The 16,377-nt window shown below is 53.8% G+C and overlaps 1 protein-coding gene across 1 annotated transcript in view; it reads right to left on the minus strand.

Annotated features, from left to right (window-relative positions):
- Window positions 1-1,827: 1,827 nt before the first annotated feature.
- Window positions 1,828-16,377, minus strand: part of LIMK2 (LIM domain kinase 2) — a gene marked incomplete at both ends in the record, with an annotated part of 37,210 nt that continues 22,660 nt past the window's right edge. Inside the window, 9 exons of the mRNA XM_080717863.1 lie at window positions 1,828-1,972; window positions 5,363-5,520; window positions 7,728-7,783; window positions 8,462-8,636; window positions 10,550-10,615; window positions 13,307-13,363; window positions 13,453-13,584; window positions 15,029-15,115; window positions 15,973-16,159. Coding sequence (XP_080573989.1) covers window positions 1,828-1,972; window positions 5,363-5,520; window positions 7,728-7,783; window positions 8,462-8,636; window positions 10,550-10,615; window positions 13,307-13,363; window positions 13,453-13,584; window positions 15,029-15,115; window positions 15,973-16,159 — 1,063 coding nt within the window. The remainder of the gene's footprint in view (window positions 1,973-5,362; window positions 5,521-7,727; window positions 7,784-8,461; window positions 8,637-10,549; window positions 10,616-13,306; window positions 13,364-13,452; window positions 13,585-15,028; window positions 15,116-15,972; window positions 16,160-16,377) is intronic.

Genomic DNA, 16,377 nt, shown 5'->3' on the forward strand with positions numbered 1-16,377 from the left:
TGCCCAGTGGCCAGTCATCCACATCCCTGTGTGCAGCAGCCAACACCAGGCACTCTCAGGTCCTGACAGCGTGGGCTGAGCTGTACTGTCCTCCCCCAGGACGGACGGCATACGGCCCTGAGGGGAAGCTGAGGCCGGCCCGGCTCTAGAGGTGTAAGGTCCAGTGGAGGCAGGCGCGGAGGGCTCCTGAGGACTCACCGGCTGGTGGGAGCCAGGCACACTAGCTCCATGGGGCCAAGATGAGGCCACGGAGCCACTGCACAAAAGGGGCCGTCTCAGGTGGGACGTGCCTGTCCTGGGAGCAGGTTGAGGGCTGCCTACGGAGTGGCGGTTAGACTTGGGGGTGTGCGAACCTGCTACAGGGAGTCACACGGCTTGGGCCTGGAGGTGGCAAGGAGACCCTCTGCATACATCTCCCTGGGCCAGCCCCAGTTACTCTTACGTTCTCGGTATCCTCAGTTACATTAACTGCTTAATTTATTCATTCTGCTCAACGGCCCAGCTGAGGCCCACCACTCCCATGCTTGCTGGGATGGCTACGTACAACCAGCACAAGGCACAGAAGCCAGGACTCCGCCCTCAGCAGCTGGCAACCTGCGCAGAAGTACAGTCTCCATCATAGCAACTCTGGCCAGAGATGACATCCCACAATGCGTCCAGTCTATGTACATTATGTCGCATGTCACCCAATAGGAGTTACGAGATAATATTGACAGTAACCACTCCTGGATCACTGCCCACCCAGTACTACCACCACGCTGCAGCTATACCCAAACCCCTTTCCCATTTGAATATGGTGCACGCTCACAGCCATGGGAGTCTCTGGGGGTCTGGGAACCAAGGTGGAGGGTGCCCCCAGGTTTCCCAGTGCGCAGGAGGCTGCGGCCCGGAGCTGTGGGCTGGGCCAGATGGGGAGGGAGGTAGAAGGCAGATGGCCCGCTCAGGGAACTCGCGGCATCCCAGCCCACCACTGCTGTCCAATCCAAGCCGCTGCCTGGACCAGACCTGTGGAAGGGTAAACTGGTTGTCTCAAGGATGCGACCAAGAGATTGCTGAGACCCCTCCCACCCCACCCCGCCTCAGACCCTAGGCCTATGACCGCTCCCACCGTCCTCCAGAACCCATCTTGCTTTAGGCAAACCGTCTTGGGCTCCTGAGGATCTATCTCCCAGGGCGAGTGAGGGCGGCGGGGACACGGGCTCCCTAGCGGGCAGAGCCTGTCTCTGGTCGTTGCCTCCAAGTTCTCAGCCAGTCCCCAGCAGTAGTTTGAGGCTGTGAGGGGGAGCCCCCACGCTGATGTCCCTGGGCTGGCCAGGCCACCCTGGAGGGGGGCAGAGACCACGGTCACCTCACACCCTTTAGCTGCCACCTGGCCACCGTCTTCGCTCTTCCAGTTTTTCCACTTGAAACCCTCCTGCACCCGCTGGTCCAGAGCCTTGGGAGCCCACAGGCAGGTTCACCTGGGATCCTGCCCAGCAGGCCCAGGTCCAGTCGGTTAGTGTAAGCTAGAGCCTCCGGAATCCCGCCAGGGAGTTCCCGAGTAACAGGCTCCTCCTGGGCCAGAGCCCAGGCTTTTTTTTTTTTTTTTGTAATCTTCACAGCTTTTAGACGAGTGTTGGATTTATAGACAGTAACCAGGCCCCAGAACGTGTGGAGATGTGTTTCCCTGGTGCTGTGTCTGCTCGCCTCCTGGGGAGGTAGTAGAGATGGCTCATTCTGTTTCTCAACAAGCCACCAATCCACAGGAGGCCCAGATGGCCCTGCTCACGGCAGGGAGGCGCGGAGGGGCAGCGCTGGCTGTGGGACGCCCTGCAGGGCCGGCCAAGGCTAGGGCGGGCAGTCCCGGGTCAGGCCGTACTGCAGGCTCACGGTGTGGTCCAGCTCCTCCAGCTCTGCGGGCAGCGGGATGCCCAGCTCACCCAGGTACAGGGAGAGGGCCTCGAAGGAGTCCTCCAGCTTTGAGAATGCTGGTCTGCAAAGACATGGGGTAGATGAGAGGCGGTGGGACGTGAAGGTCCACGGAGGCTGGAGGGGACCCGGCTGGCCTCGGCCACTTTCTGGCTGATGGCTACACACAAATGCTTTCACCCTCCTGTGCCTTGAGAAACACATAATATGACGGCGTCTCGCGGTGATGTATGTCACGACTTAGGGAGGTAAAAGTCACGTAACATCCATTAGCCATTCTATTATTATTATTTAGTGCTGGGCAAAACTAAGCTATTCTCACCAACCAAACGTGACTTTTTATGGCGTTGGGGATTAAGTGCAGGGTCTGACACATGCTAGGCAAGCACTCCAACAATGGGCTGCGTCCCAGCACGAGCTCCATGACGTGTACTGGGGATGGAACCCAGGGGCGTTCTACCTCCGGGCTACACTCCCAGCCCTATTTTATTCCTTTTTTTTTTTTTTTTTTTGGCGGTACTGGGTTCCTGGCAGCCTTTCTACCTCCGGGCTACACTTCCAGACCTATTTTATATATTTTTTTTATTTGGAAATAGGGTCTCTTAAGCCAGCGAGGCTGGCTTCGAACCTGCGCTTTCCTCCTGTCTCCGCTTCCCAAGCACGGGGATTACAAGCATGCGCCACCACGCCCGGCTTTATTCCTTATTTTGAAATAGGGTCTCACTGAATTGCAAAGGACCTCACTAAGTAGCCCAGGCTGGTCGTGAATCCCAATCCTCCTATCTCAGTCTCCCGAATGCTGGGATTACAAGTATGCACCACCACGCCTGACTTGCTTATTTACTTTCTTTTTTTTCCCTAGTACTGGGGATATTGAAAGCTATCATCTGAGAATAAAGACATTTTTTTTTCTCTTTTGTGGTGCTGGGGATTGAACCCAGGGACATTCTTTTTTTTTTTTTTTAAGGTGGTACTGGGGTTCCTGGAAGCCCTTCTACCTCCGGGCTATACTCCCAGACCTATTTTTATATTTTTATTTGGAAACAGGGTCTCCTACGCCAGTGCACGCGGCTGGCTTCGAACCTGCGTGACCCTCCTGTCTCTGCCTCCCAAGCGCGGGGATTACAAGCGTGCGCCACCATGCTCGGCAAATAAAGGCAATTTTAAGGTATAAATTTTCCCTGTACTGGGATTGAACCCAGAGTTTTGTACATGCTAGGAAAGACCTCTGCCACTGAGCTACAACCCACACCCTTTTTACTTTTTTTTTTTTGTGGTACTGGGGGTGGAACCCAGGGGCCTTCTACCTTCGGGCTATACTCCCAGACCTATTCTTTACATTTTTTTAAAATTTGGAAACAGGGTCTCTTAAGCCAGCGCGGCTGGCTTCGAACATGTGCAATCCTCCTGTCTCAGCCTCCCAAGCGCGGGGATTACAAGCGTGCGCCACCACGCCTTTTTTACTTTTTGTTTTGAAATAGGGTCTCATTAGGTTGCTAAGAGTCTTGCTAAATTGTTGAAGCTGGCTGGAAACTATGATCCTCCTATCTCAGCCTCCCAAGTGCTGGGATTAAAGGCATGCAACACCATGTCCTGCTGATATTATTATTATTAACAACAAAATTAGAGGGGGCTGCTGGAAATCAAACTCAGGGCTTCATGCATACTTTCAATTGAGCTACATCCCTAACCCTTAAGAAAAAAAATAGTTTTGGTGGTGCTAGGGAGCAAAGTGCTCTACCATTCAGTCTTATCCCTAACTCCAATTTTCTTCCTTTAAACTTTCTTTTAGACCAGCAATAGTGGCCCACACATATAATCCCAGCTACGTGAAAGGCTGAGGCAAGATAATTAAATATTTGAGGCCAGTATGGGCAACCTAGGGAGACCCTGTCTCAAAATTAAAATTTAAAATTTAAAAAAGGGTTGGGGCTGAATGTGGTGGTACGTTCCTATACTCTAGTATTTGAGAGGCTGAGATGGGAGAATCACAGGTTTGCCGCAGCCTTAGCAACTTAGTGAGGCCTTCCACAACTTGAACCTTGTTAAAAAAAAAAAAAAATAGGGCTGTGGGTGGTGATGTACACTTGTAATCCCAGTACTTGGGAGGCTGAGACAGGAGCATTGCAGGTTCACAGCCAGCCTCAGCTTCTCAGCGAGGCCCTCTGCAACTTAGTGAGACTCTGTTTCAAAATAAAGAATGAAAGCGGGGTGTGGTGGAGCACACTTGTAATCCCAGCATTTGGAAGGCTAAGACAGGAGGATCTGGGTTCAGGGACAGCCTCAACTACTTAGTAAGGCCCTCCGCAACTCAGTGAGACCCTGTTTCAAAATAAAGACTAAAGCTGGAGCCAGGCGTGGTGGCGCATGCTTGTAATCCCTGCACTTGGGAGCCTGAGACAGAAGGATCACACAGGTTCGAAGCCAGCCTCAGCTACTTAGTGAGGCTCTCAACAACTTAGTGAGACCCTGTTTACAAATAAAATATAAAAAAGGTCTGGGAGTATAGCCCGGAGGTAGAAAGCCTCTGGGTTCCACCCCCAGTACCACCAAAAAAAAAAAAAACAAAAACCAAAAACCAAAAACCAAAAACCAAAAAACAAAAGACTAAAGCTGGGCGTGGTGGCGCACTCTTGTAATCCCAGCATTTGGGAGGCTGAGATTGGAGGATCGTGGTTCGCGGACAGCCTCAGCTACTTAGTGAGGCCCTCTGCAACTTAGTGAGACCATGTTTCAAAATAAAGAATAAAAACTAGGGCAGAGGGTGTGGCTTGGAGGTCAAATTCCTCTGGGTTCCATCCCCAGACCCGCAAAAAATAAAAAAATAAAAAAAATAAATAAATAAATACTAAAAGTAGGGCTGGGGTATAGCTCAGGTAGAATGTTTCTGGGTCCATCCCCAGTACCACAGAAAGGAAAGAAAGGAAGAAAGAAAGAAAGAAAAAAGAAAGAAAGGAAGAAAGAAAGATACATAGGGCTAGGGTGTAGCTCGGAGGTAGAATGCCCCTGGGTTCCATCCCCAGTACCTCAGAAAAAAAAAAGGGCTGAGGGTGTAGCTTAAAGGTAGATATGCCTGGGTTCAATCTCCAGTATAAAACAAAAACAATAACAAAAACACAAAAAAAGGGGAGTTGGGGAGTCAGCTCAGAGGCTAGAATGCTCTTGGGCTCAATTGCCACTATACTAAACAAACCAACAAAAAGCAACCCTTCAGACCTTCTTTTGATGGCTCTGTCTCTAGACCATGTGCTTGCCTCCCTCTCCTCAGATGTGGCGTGCGAGTTGTCCGAGGACACCTGTGTCCGACAGCTACACTCGAGCTCAAGGTCTCTGCCGCCCCGCGCCCAGGAAGGACCAGGCCTTCCCCTAGCAGCGAGGGGAAGGCCCGAGGCCGGGGTAAGCACCCTAGGTCCCCTGAAACCTGGGACCTGGGAGAAAGGAGTGCGGTACCAACCTGCTCTCAGGCTCCAGTTGGCAGCAGATAGCGGCCAGGGGGAAGAAGGCCGGGGGGCAGTCTGTGGGGACAAACTTCTCCCAGAAGAGCTTCACGTTGAGGCCGAAGTCCAGTGTGCGAGGCAGGCAGTCGGGATCCGCGTACACCTGTCCAATGATCTGCCGGGGAGGAGATAACGGGTCAGGAAGGACTAGGGAATATAGGCCGGGCAGCAGAGGCTGGCAGGCAAAGGCTGCAGCTGGACGTGGCCGCACACGCCTGCAATCCCAGCACGTGGGAGGCTGAGAGAGGAGGACTGTACGTTTGAGGACAACCTCAGCCATTCAGCACGGCTGTCAGCAATTTAGTGAGACCCTATTTCCAAATACAAAATAAAATAGGGCTAGGGGTATGTCGTGGTGGTAGAGCGCCCCTAGGTTCAATCCCCAGGACAAGAAGGAAGGAAGGAAGGAAGGAAGGAAGGAAGGAAGGAAGGAAGGAAGGAAGAAGGTAGATAGATAGATGTACAGAAGAGGAGTGATAAAACCTCAGTTAGTGCTGGGTGTGGTGGTGCACACTTGTAATCCCAGCATTCGGGAGGCTGTGACAGGAGGATCCCAGTTCAATCACAGCCTCAGCTACTTAGTGAGGCCCTCTGCAACTCAGTGAGACCCTGTTTCAGAATAAAAGGCCGGGCGCGGTGGCACATGGTTGTAATCCCCATACTTGGGAGGCTGGGACAGGAGGATCGCATGGGTTTGAAGCTAGCCTTAGCTACTTAGTGAGGCTCTCAGCACCTTAGTGAGACCCTGTTTTGAAATAAAAATGTAAAATAGGTCTGGGAATGAAGCCCAGAAGTAGATTTCCATTCTCAGTACCACAAAAAAAAATTAATTAAAAAAAAAAGAATAGCCGGGCGTGGTGGCGCACGCTTGTAATCCCCGCGCTTGGGAGGCGGAGACAGGAGGACCGCGCAGGTTCGAAGCCAGCCGCGCGCGCTGGCTTAGGAGACCCTGTTTCCAAATGAAAATGTAAAAATAGGTCTGGGAGTGTAGCCCGGAGGTAGAAGGGCTTCCAGGAACCCCAGTACCACAAAAAAAAAAAAAAAAAAAAAAAAGAATAGCCGGGTGTGGTGGCGCACGCTTGTCATCCCCGCGCTTGGGAGGCGGAGACAGGAGGATCGTGCTGGTTCGGAGCCAGCCTCGCTGGCTTAAGAGACCCTGTTTCCACATAAAAAAAAAAAATAGGTCTGGGAGTGTAGCCCGTGGGAGTGTATACCGGAGGTAGAAGGGCTTCCAGGAACCCCAGTACCACCAAAAAAAAAAAAAAAAAAAGAATAAAAATGGTTGGGGTGTATCTTGAAGGTGGAATGCTCCTGGGTTCCATCCCCAATACTGCAAAAGAAAAACAAAAACAAAAAACCTCATCCAGACTGTCCCTGAAGGCTGGCAGCTTGCACTCGCCCCACCCTGCCCTGTCTGCCCCCCTGTGGCTCTGTTCTCTGCCAGTCAAGGACCTTTGAGGTGAGAGGTTAGGTTGATTCATGTCCAAAACTCTGGCACCAGCTTAATCCTCTGTGCACAGTAGATGCTCCACTGATAGCTATTAAAGGAAGTAAGGTTTTTTTTGTGTGTGTGTGTGGTACTGGGGATGGAACCCAGGGGCATTCTACCTCTGAGCTACACCCCCAGCCCTATTTTTTATTCTTTATTTTTAAACAGTCTCGCAAAAGGCCTAAGTAGTAGCTGAGGCTGTCCTCAAACAGCAATCCTCCTGTCTCAGCCTCCCAAGTGCTGGGATTACAAGTGTGCGCCCCCACACGCAGCTCTTCCTTTGCTATTCTAAGCACCCCACATCTTCCCTCTCCTTTCCCATCACAACGCCACCGACTGTCAGAAGCCTTCGACGGTCAGCAGGCTTTGCGCTGCCCTCTAGCTGCTGAGCACGCAGAGGCAGGGATCTTCCCAGGACTCTGCCCTGCGATGCCCACACACAGCTGCCACTCCTGGGAATGTTTACTTACTCTTGCTGGGCTTAGTGGGCGCCACCAGGGCCTGGGAGGGACGAGCAGAAGGAAACTGTCAAGGGCTACATGTGGCCTGGGAACCAGACGGAGAGACATGAAGGGTCGCTTGCCTTCCTACTGGAATTCCAGTCTCGCCGGCCCCTTACGGCCCCCGCTGCCCCATTCTGAGCCTGAGTTTCTTCCTACCTGGAAAAACCTGTTCAGTCCTTCTCATGGGACCAATGAGACTCAAGTGTGGCAGGCATTCTAAACATAAGAACCTTATATCCATGTTGGTTTTATGGCGACCTGTTTCCATCCTTAGAAGGAAGAGTCCCAGTGAAGCCCTTGCCCGGGCAAGGCCCCAGAGACAGTGCTCACCTCACAGAGAACGATCCCAAAAGAGAAGACATCCACCGTCTCGTCGTAGCTCTTTCCTTGGGGGATGGAGAAGAGCAGACTGTTAAGGTGTATCTCTTGCCTGCTATACTGGGTCTAGCGTCAAGCCAAGCCATAGGGCTCCAGGTTCCGTGGGGATGGCCCAAAGGCTGCCCAGCATCGGCACCACTTAAAAACCACTTCTCCTCACTCCTGGTGGCCTGCCCAGGACACAGCTGCATGGTACAGAGGAAAGAACTGCTCCCAGGTTCATCTAGGCTGTGCCCTCCCCAGGCTGTGTGCTTCTGGGAAAGCCACTGAACTCTGGGCTTCAGGATCTGAAAATAATTCCATCAGACCATTACTAAGGCCTTACAACTCTCTGTGCTTCAAGAACGCCAGCCGGGGATGCTGGCTGGCTTGAGAACGGCCCACCAGGGGGCACCACACTTCAGTTCTCAGCCTGGAGAGAGAAAAGGCCTTTGCCTGAGTTCTCAGCTACCCTGGGGCACAGAAGGCAGCCAATCAGACCTCACTCTAAGCCTAGGATGGTGCCGAGCAGCTCCCAGTCCAGAGCTCAGGGAGGAAGGAGTGTAAGGGGCCTGGTGAGGGTTAAATATCGTCCTGCCCTCTGTTCTGGGTGTCTGGCCCTATACTCACAGCCTCCCTACGAGCTCCCGGGGCTGGCTGTGGCTTGTCCTGTCTGGGGATGGCTCCTCCCGGGTTTGGGGACTCACCATTCAGCATCTCGGGGGCCATCCAGTAGGGGTTTCCCACCACCGTGTAGCGCTTTTTGCGGTCACTCTTGCGCAAGGTGCGTTTCTTGGTGGCGGCTTTCTCCACTGGGGGCCTCTTCCTCTCTTCCACTATGAGCCGTGACAGCCCAAAGTCAGCCACCACCACAGTCTTGTCCTGGTAGGACAAGGACCAGGTCAGGACCCGGTGGAGATGTTCTCAAATCTGGCTCTGGGGTGCGGGCAGAGGCAAAGAGGAGAGCAGGGATGCAGGCAAGGACAACAGCAGCGGGAAGCTCTACTGGCTGGTAGATGTGATGGCGCACGCCTGCAACCTCAGGCTTGGGAGGCTGATAGGAGGAAGGCAGGTTCAAGGCCGGGCTCAGCAGCATAGCAAGGCTGTCAGCAACCTAGCAAGACCCTGTTTCAAAATAAAAAATAAAGAGCCGAGCGTGGTGGCACAGGCTGGTAATCTCAGTAACTTGGGAGGCTGAGACAGGAGGATTGTAGGTTCTTGGACAGCCTCAGCTACTTAGTGAGGTCCTCTGCAACTTAGTGAGATATTGCTTAAAAATAAAGAATTAAAATGTCCCGGGCGTGGTGGCGCACGCTTGTAATCCCCGCGCTTGGGAGGCAGAGACAGGAGGATCACGCAGGTTCGAAGCCAGCCTCGCGCGCTGGCTTAAGAGACCCTGTTTCTAAATAAAAAAATATAAAATGGGTCTGGGAGTGTAGCCCGGAGGTAGAAGGGCTTCCAGGAACCCCAGGACCACCAAAAAAAAAAAAAAAAAATTTAAAATAGGGCTGGGGGCATAGCTCAGAGATAGAATGCCCCTGGGCTCCATCTTCAGTACTGCAAAAAAGAAAAAGAAAAAAAAAAAAAAATAGGGCCGAGAGTGTAACTAATGTAACTTAGAGGTAGAATGCCCCTGGGTTTAATCCCCAGTACCAAAAAAAAAAATATGTGACTGGATATCTGTGTTGCTTTTTTTTTGAGGATTGTGAGACAATCCTCCTGGCTCGGCCTCCCAAGTCCTGGAATTGCAGCTTGTGTTTTTATCTGTCTGGTACTGTCCGTAGTAGGTTCTTAGCCCAAGAGGAGTTTCCCAGTCGAGCACAGGAGCCCTGGAGAGGCAGGACTCAGGACCCTGGAGAGCGGACAGAGAAGGGGGACAGGGGCTTTCTTTTGATTTTCCCTGTTCTGTCTCATTCCTAAAACAAACAAACAAACTAACTAACTGGGGTATTGCTAACACCAGGATGAGGTGGAGACAGGCTCTTGGTAGCTACAGGGCAGTCACGTGAGAAGGCTGTTGGTGAGCGTGCAGAGGACGGGCCGGCCAGCTGGTGAACACCCAGGAAGCCAGCCTGCAAGTCCACTGAGGAACAGCACGGAGGCCGCTTCAGCTGAGGGCTGGGTGAGGGGGGACGCCAGCCTTAAACGGGTCACTGGCCTCAGGCCGAGGCTCCAGGCCAGTGCTGTAAGATGGGGCAAACAGTGAGCCGCTCTACAGGGCAAAACAGATAAGGTGAAAGAAAGGGATCTTTACGGTGTGTGTGTGTGTGTGTGCGCGCGTATGTGCGCGTGTGTGTGTTACTGGGGATTAAAACCAGAGGCATTCTGCCTCCACCCTAGACCCCCAGCCCTATTTTAGTTTTTCTTTGGAGACAGGGTCTCACTAGGTTGCTGTGGCTGGTCTCGAACCTGTGATCCTCCTGTCTCGGCCTCCCAAGCACTGGGATTACAGGTATGGCCACCACACCTGGCTCACACAATTAAATTTTGGGGTCCTTTTTTGTGGTGCCTAGGGCCCTGAACAAAGCAGGCAAGTTCTCGACCACTGAGAACACCCCTAGCTCCGGGGTCCTTTCTGGCCAGAGGATGTCGAGGAGGCTACTGAGAGGAGGTCATCTGCACGTGTCTGGAAGTGTCCAGAGCAGAGGAGGGTGCTGGAGGCAGAAGGAAGGACAAGATAGGACCCCCCTAGGCGACACCTCTGACCTAGGGCCAGAGGGGACGGTCCGTTTCCTTAGTGACACAGACCGGGAGGCCTGCTCGGGGCGGCGTGGTGGGCCCGGGCGGGCACGTACCAGCTTGATGAGGCAGTTGTGCGAGTTCAGGTCCCGGTGGATGATACACATGGAGTGCAGGTAGGCCTAGGACAGGGCACAAGCAGGGCTGGTAACCACACGGGCGGCCTGCCCGCGGCCGTTCCCACGCCTCGGCTGCTGGCACCCCACCCCGCTCGTCCCCGCTCCCCCCGGAGGTCCAGCTCCCAACACCTCTGGTCAAGCGCTCCCTTGTCCTCTCTCCTTTAGTCTCTGGCTTGTGCGCCCTGGGACCCTTCTGCCTGTGATGGGCAGAAGCGACCTCCTTCTTGGTCCAGCTAGCTCCCTGCCGCTCAGCCCATACTTAAGCCTTTCCCCGTTTAACCAAATGGTTCTCTCTCTTTTTTTGGCGGTACTGGGGATTGAACCCAGCTACCTCTGAGCTACAACCCCAGCCTTATTTTGTATTCTTTATCTTGAGACAGGGCCTTACTAAGTTGCGGAGGCCTCACTAAGTAGCCAAGGCTGGCCACGATCCTCCTTTCTCAGTCTCCCAAGTACTGGGATTACAAGCGTGCGCCACCACGCCGGCGTGTCCAAATGTCTCCAGACAAGTTTTGCTGGCTGTTCCCCCTCAAGGCCGCCGGCTTTGGTTCTTGTCCCTTTGGAGGAACCGCTTCCTTTCTCCTTCTTTTCCTCCGCTCCCCTGCAAAAAGCCACTGTGCCCTCCCCAGCCTTGGCCTTCTGGAGCCGCTCCTGGCCAGGCAGCAGCGCCCTGGAGCTCATCCCGATAGCTGGAGGTCACGCGTGGCTGCCCGCAGGCCTCTTCCTCTCTTCCTCAGAGGCTGTCTACACTTCTCTATGCTCTTTTTTTTTTTTTTAAAGTATTGGGAAGTGAACCCAGGGACACTCTACCTCTGAGCTACACCCTCAGCCCTATTTTATTTTTTATTTTGAAACAAGTCTCAAGTTGTGGAAGGCATCATGAAGTTGCTGAGGCTGGCCTAGAACCAGTAATCCCCAGTGCGGCCTCCCAAGTACTGGGATTACAGGTGTGCATGACCCAGCTTATTTATCTATTTTTTTGCAGTACTAGGGATGAAACCCAGGGCATTCTACCTCCAAGCGACACCCCCAGCCCTATTTTTCAGTCGTTTAATTTTTATTTTTGTGTGGTACTGGTGTTCCTGGAAACCCTTCTTCTGGGCTATACTCCCAGACCTATTTTTTATATTTTTATTTGGAAACAGGGTCTCTTAAGCCAGTGAGGCTGGCTTCGAACCTGCGCGATCCTCCTGTCTCCACCTCCCAAGCGTGGGGATTATAAGCGTGTGCCATCATGCCTGGTGCCAGTCATTTTATATTTTGAAACAGGGTCTCACTGATTTACGAAGGGCCTCACGAAGTAGCTGAGGCTGTCCATGAACCGTGATCCTCCAGTCTCCACCTCCCAAAAGCTGGGATTACAAGGGTGCGCCATCACACCGGCCCTTATTTATTTTGAAATAGTATTTTGTTAAGGCGTTGAGGCTGGTCTTTTAACCTGCAGCTCTCCTGTCTCAGCCTCCCAAGTACTGAAATTACAGGTGTGCACCGTCACGCTCGGCTTGTGCCTGGTTTTCTTGCAGCCTCCTCTGTGTCAGCCCTTCTCAAAGCCATCTTTCACATGCTGACAACCAAGTGGAGGCCTTTTCTGTCCAGAGATCCAGCTGCCCCTCCCCCCCCTTTTTGCGGTACTAGGGATGGAACCTAGGGGCATTCTACCTCCCAGCTACACCACCAGCCCTATTTTTTATTCTTGGTTTTGAAACAGGGTCTCACTGAGTTGCCAAGGGCCTCACTAAGTGGCTGAGGCTGTCTACGAAGCACAATCCTCTGGTCTCAGCCTCCCGAATGCTGGGATTACAAGCGTGCGCCACCACGCCCGGCTCTCTTAAGAACTTTTCTATCTGCCTTTTGAAACACAGGAACCTTAATCTACCCCCAATCTACAATTTAGTCTAAAACTGTCTTTGTGGACCCTACATGGCAAGCAGTGGATAAATTCTCAGGCATGAGCTGAGCGTGCGGGTGCTTGCGAGGCTGAGACAGAGGATTGCATATCCGAAAGCAGCCTCAGCATACTAGTGAGACTCTGTTTCAAAACAAAAAATAAAATAAGACTGGGATATAGCTTGGCAGTAGAATACCCGAGTTCAATTCCCAGTAAGTAAGATCCCGGGCACGGAGGTCAAACTGATCGGTCCCAGAGCCCAGCCCTGTCCCTCCTGGCCTCAGTTGTGATCTGGAAGCGAGGGCTGGAAGACCATGGGCTCACGCATGTGAGTGTCAGCTCGGTGCCTGGTGCAGGAAGCGCAGGAGCTGCTGGCAGTAGTCGTTGAGTGCCGCGATGGGGTCACTCATCCCAGGAGCGTGGGCTACCTGCCCCTGCAGGAATGTTACCTAGCCGTGCTGCCCCTCAGGCTCCTCTAGCGCGCACGCCCCTGGCTTCCTAGTGCTGAGGCACTCTGCTTGCCCAGGGGCTCTCAGCTCCAGCACACCCCTGACAGCAGGGCCAGGCCACCCGGTGCCGCTGTCAGCCAGCGCAGCTTGCCTTGGTCATGCCCTGTTTGTCTGAGATCTGGAATCCTCTTAGAAAACGGCTGTGGGCTGAGAGCAGCTGGCCGGGAGGAATCTCACTGGCACAGAGCTCCTCCATGGCCGGGCCCACACAAGCTGCCCAGCACGGGCGTCTGCCTCCTCGCACAGCCCACACTTGGCTGCTCCGCTCGGGCCGGCAGGGTCGCCGGAGAGACTCACCATTCCGGAGGCGATGCCTTTTGCAAACCTGACCTTCTGCTGCCAGGGGAACGGGTCCTGCAGGGTGGGGAAACGCCGGTCACTGATGCGGCAGGGAAGCCCCCCATGCTCCCGGCCCTGCCTGGCGCCACGGGACAGAGGCTCACCGCACTGCGCAGGAAGTCCTTCAGGGTGCCCCCCTCGATGTACTCCGTCAGCAGGTTCAGCTTCTTGTCCTTGTACAACACTCCAATGAACTTCAGCACATTGGGGTGGTCCAGGCTGCGCATCACCTTCACCTGGGGGGCAGGAGGGGTGCTTACTCCCCAGAGCCCCCCTCCAGGGAGCCAGCCAGGCCAGTGGGGGCTGCCCCTCTGACCGCCTGCCTCGCGTGCCATGCGCTGGGCCAGGCGAAGGGAGCGCACCTCCACCCGGCCAGGCGGCCTCTTGGGCCTCACTTTGCAGATGGCCCACGGAGGCCAGTTCTCCGAGAGCCCCACTTCAGGGTGGTCAGGTGGTGATTAACAGGCCAAGTTGAATTAAGAGCTCTTCTGAATCACGTCTTGTTTGTTATCATATCCTTTGTATCTGGCTTGTGCTGTCTTTATAAGTGTCCACTGAGCAAATAATTACACTGTAATTCAGAGGGGATGGTGATGTTCCTTTAGCTGTGTGTGTGTGTGTGTGTGTGTGTGTGTGTGTGTGTGTGTTCTTGGGGATTAAACCTAGGTGCATTCTACCTCTGAGCTACACCCTCAGCTCTATTTTTTTCTGGGGGGTGGTACTGGGGTTCCTGGAAGCCCTTCTACCTCCGGGCTACACTCCCAGACCTATTTTTATATTTTTATTTGGAAACAGGGTCTCTTAAGCCAGCACAGCTGGCTTCGAACCAGCGCGATCCTCCTGTCTCCGCCTCCCAAGTGTGGGGATTACAAGCGCGTGCCACCACGCCTGGCTTATTTTTTTATTTTGAAACAGGGTCTCACTAAGTTGCTAGCACTGGCCATGAGCCTGCGATCTTCCTGTCTCAGCCTCCCAAGTACTAAGATTATTATTATTTTTTGTGATACTGGGAATGGAACCCAGGGGCATGCTGTCTCCAAGCTATACCCCCTAGCCCTATTTTTTATTCTTTATTTTGAAACAGGGTCTAAGTTACAGAGAGCCTCACTAAGTAGCTGAGGCTGGCTGCGAACAGTGATCCTCCTGTCTCAGCCTCCCAAATGCTGGGATGACAAGCGTGCGCCACCACGCCCTGCTCAAGTACTGGGATTATAAGCATGCACCACCAAGCCTGGCTCCTCTAGCACTCTTTCTTCTGCTCAGTCTTTTTTATTGTGTATGGGACTGTGGATGGAACCCAGGGGCCTTCTACGTTCAGGGCATACCTCAGCTCTATTTACTTGGAAACAGAATCTTGCTCATTGCTGGGGCTAGCCGCGAACCTGCGAGCCTCCCGTCTCACCTCCTAAGTACTGGGATTATAGGTGCGCACCACTAGACCCAACTCTCTGCTCAGTCTTTAAGATGGTGACTCCCAAAATAGGTTTCCTCTTGAAACGACTATTTGTAAAGTTCTCCCTCTTCAATGGTGACACCAAAACCTCAACCCCAAATCCTTCCTCCCTGCTCCCTTCCCTGACAGGTCTCGCTTGACTGTCCACGCTGGCCATGAGCTCCTGGGCCCAAGTGCTCCTCCTGCCTTGGGCTACGGGGACAGTGCCGGCTCCAACCCCTTCCTACCTCGGTCAGAAAAGTCTTCTGCGTCTCCTCATCGCATCGAATCAACTCCTTCATGACCATCACTTTGCCGGTGGCTTTGTGTGTTACCTAAAGGAAGGGAGATGATCGATGGGGCAGAGACTAGAGGCAGCCCTAGAGTCGTTTGTGGAAATCTATGGCTGCAGGCAGCTCAGTGGTCAGGAGCTTGCCTGGCATGCGCAAGGCTCTGGGTTCCACTCCTAGCACTGCAGAGGGGAAGAATCTATGCGACAGCTATCCCATCCCTGAGGACACGCGGAGCCGCGTTAGACTGGGAGTCCATGTGTCGACACAGCACGGGGCAGCAGGGACAGGGGGAGGCATGCCCTCTTCTGTGGACAGCTGGGCATGCACGGAGGAGAGGCAAGAGTCCAGAGAAGGGGAGTAAGGAGGTGGAGGGGGATACTGCCAAGCCAAGCAGGGCTCTGGCCATCTGGGGTCGGAGTGGGCTCTTGGGTGAACAGAAGCCTGGGGGGCAGGAGGGGCAGTGCCAGACATGCACCAGGGAGCTGGGCGGTGGTGGGTGAGCTCTCTCCAGCCCCGCAAGCTGAGATACACGGCTTACCTGACCCCCCCTCCCAGCTCTCAGCAGAGGAGGAGGAGAGAAAGAGAGAGAGGTTAGTCCTGAGACTGTCGCAGGGTGGCGGGAGCCACTCCTTCACTTGCCCCTGTGGCGTGCCTGGCTCTGTGCCTGTGGGTACGTAACCAAACGCTGGCTGGCAGCAGGAGGCCCACAGGCACAGCTCATCCCAACCCGGCAGTCTCCAGAGCCACAGCTCTGTGTCGCAGCAATGTTGCCCTTAGGTGGCCGGGTAGGGTGGGGCTCTGATGCCATCCCCTGAAGCCAGGAAGGAGGCCACGAGAGCTCCCTGAGAGAAGTGAGAGGGTGGGGGCAGAAGAGCGCAGCGGCTGCTGCCCAAGCTCACCTTGATGGCCTGCCCAAAGAAGCCCTTCCCCAGGACCTCCCCATGGATAAGGTCACAGGGCCGGAAGATCTGCTGCGAGTAGCTGCTGGAACAGCGGAGGGATTCCGAGCGGCTGATGTCTCGGCTGAGCAGCAGGGGCTCCTTGGGGGAGCTGGGGCCAGGGGACTTGGAGATGCTGTTACTGCGCCTGAGGATGGGGAAAGACGGAGACAGACAGGTAGTCCTTGTCCTTGGAGACCGGCCAGCCTTGAGGTAGAACCTTAGGTGCAAGCATTCATTTCTATGCCTACAGTTTGGATTCTATTACTAGGGAACCAGGGCTCTTAGATGTGCTGTCTGTGGGCTGCAGACATCAGTAATTTACTTAAGCATAAGCAAGACACATTTAAATGCGAAGTTTGGAGG

This window comes from Muscardinus avellanarius, assembly GCF_963383645.1.
Source record: "Muscardinus avellanarius genome assembly, chromosome: 21".
Lineage (NCBI taxonomy): Eukaryota > Metazoa > Chordata > Mammalia > Rodentia > Gliridae > Muscardinus > Muscardinus avellanarius.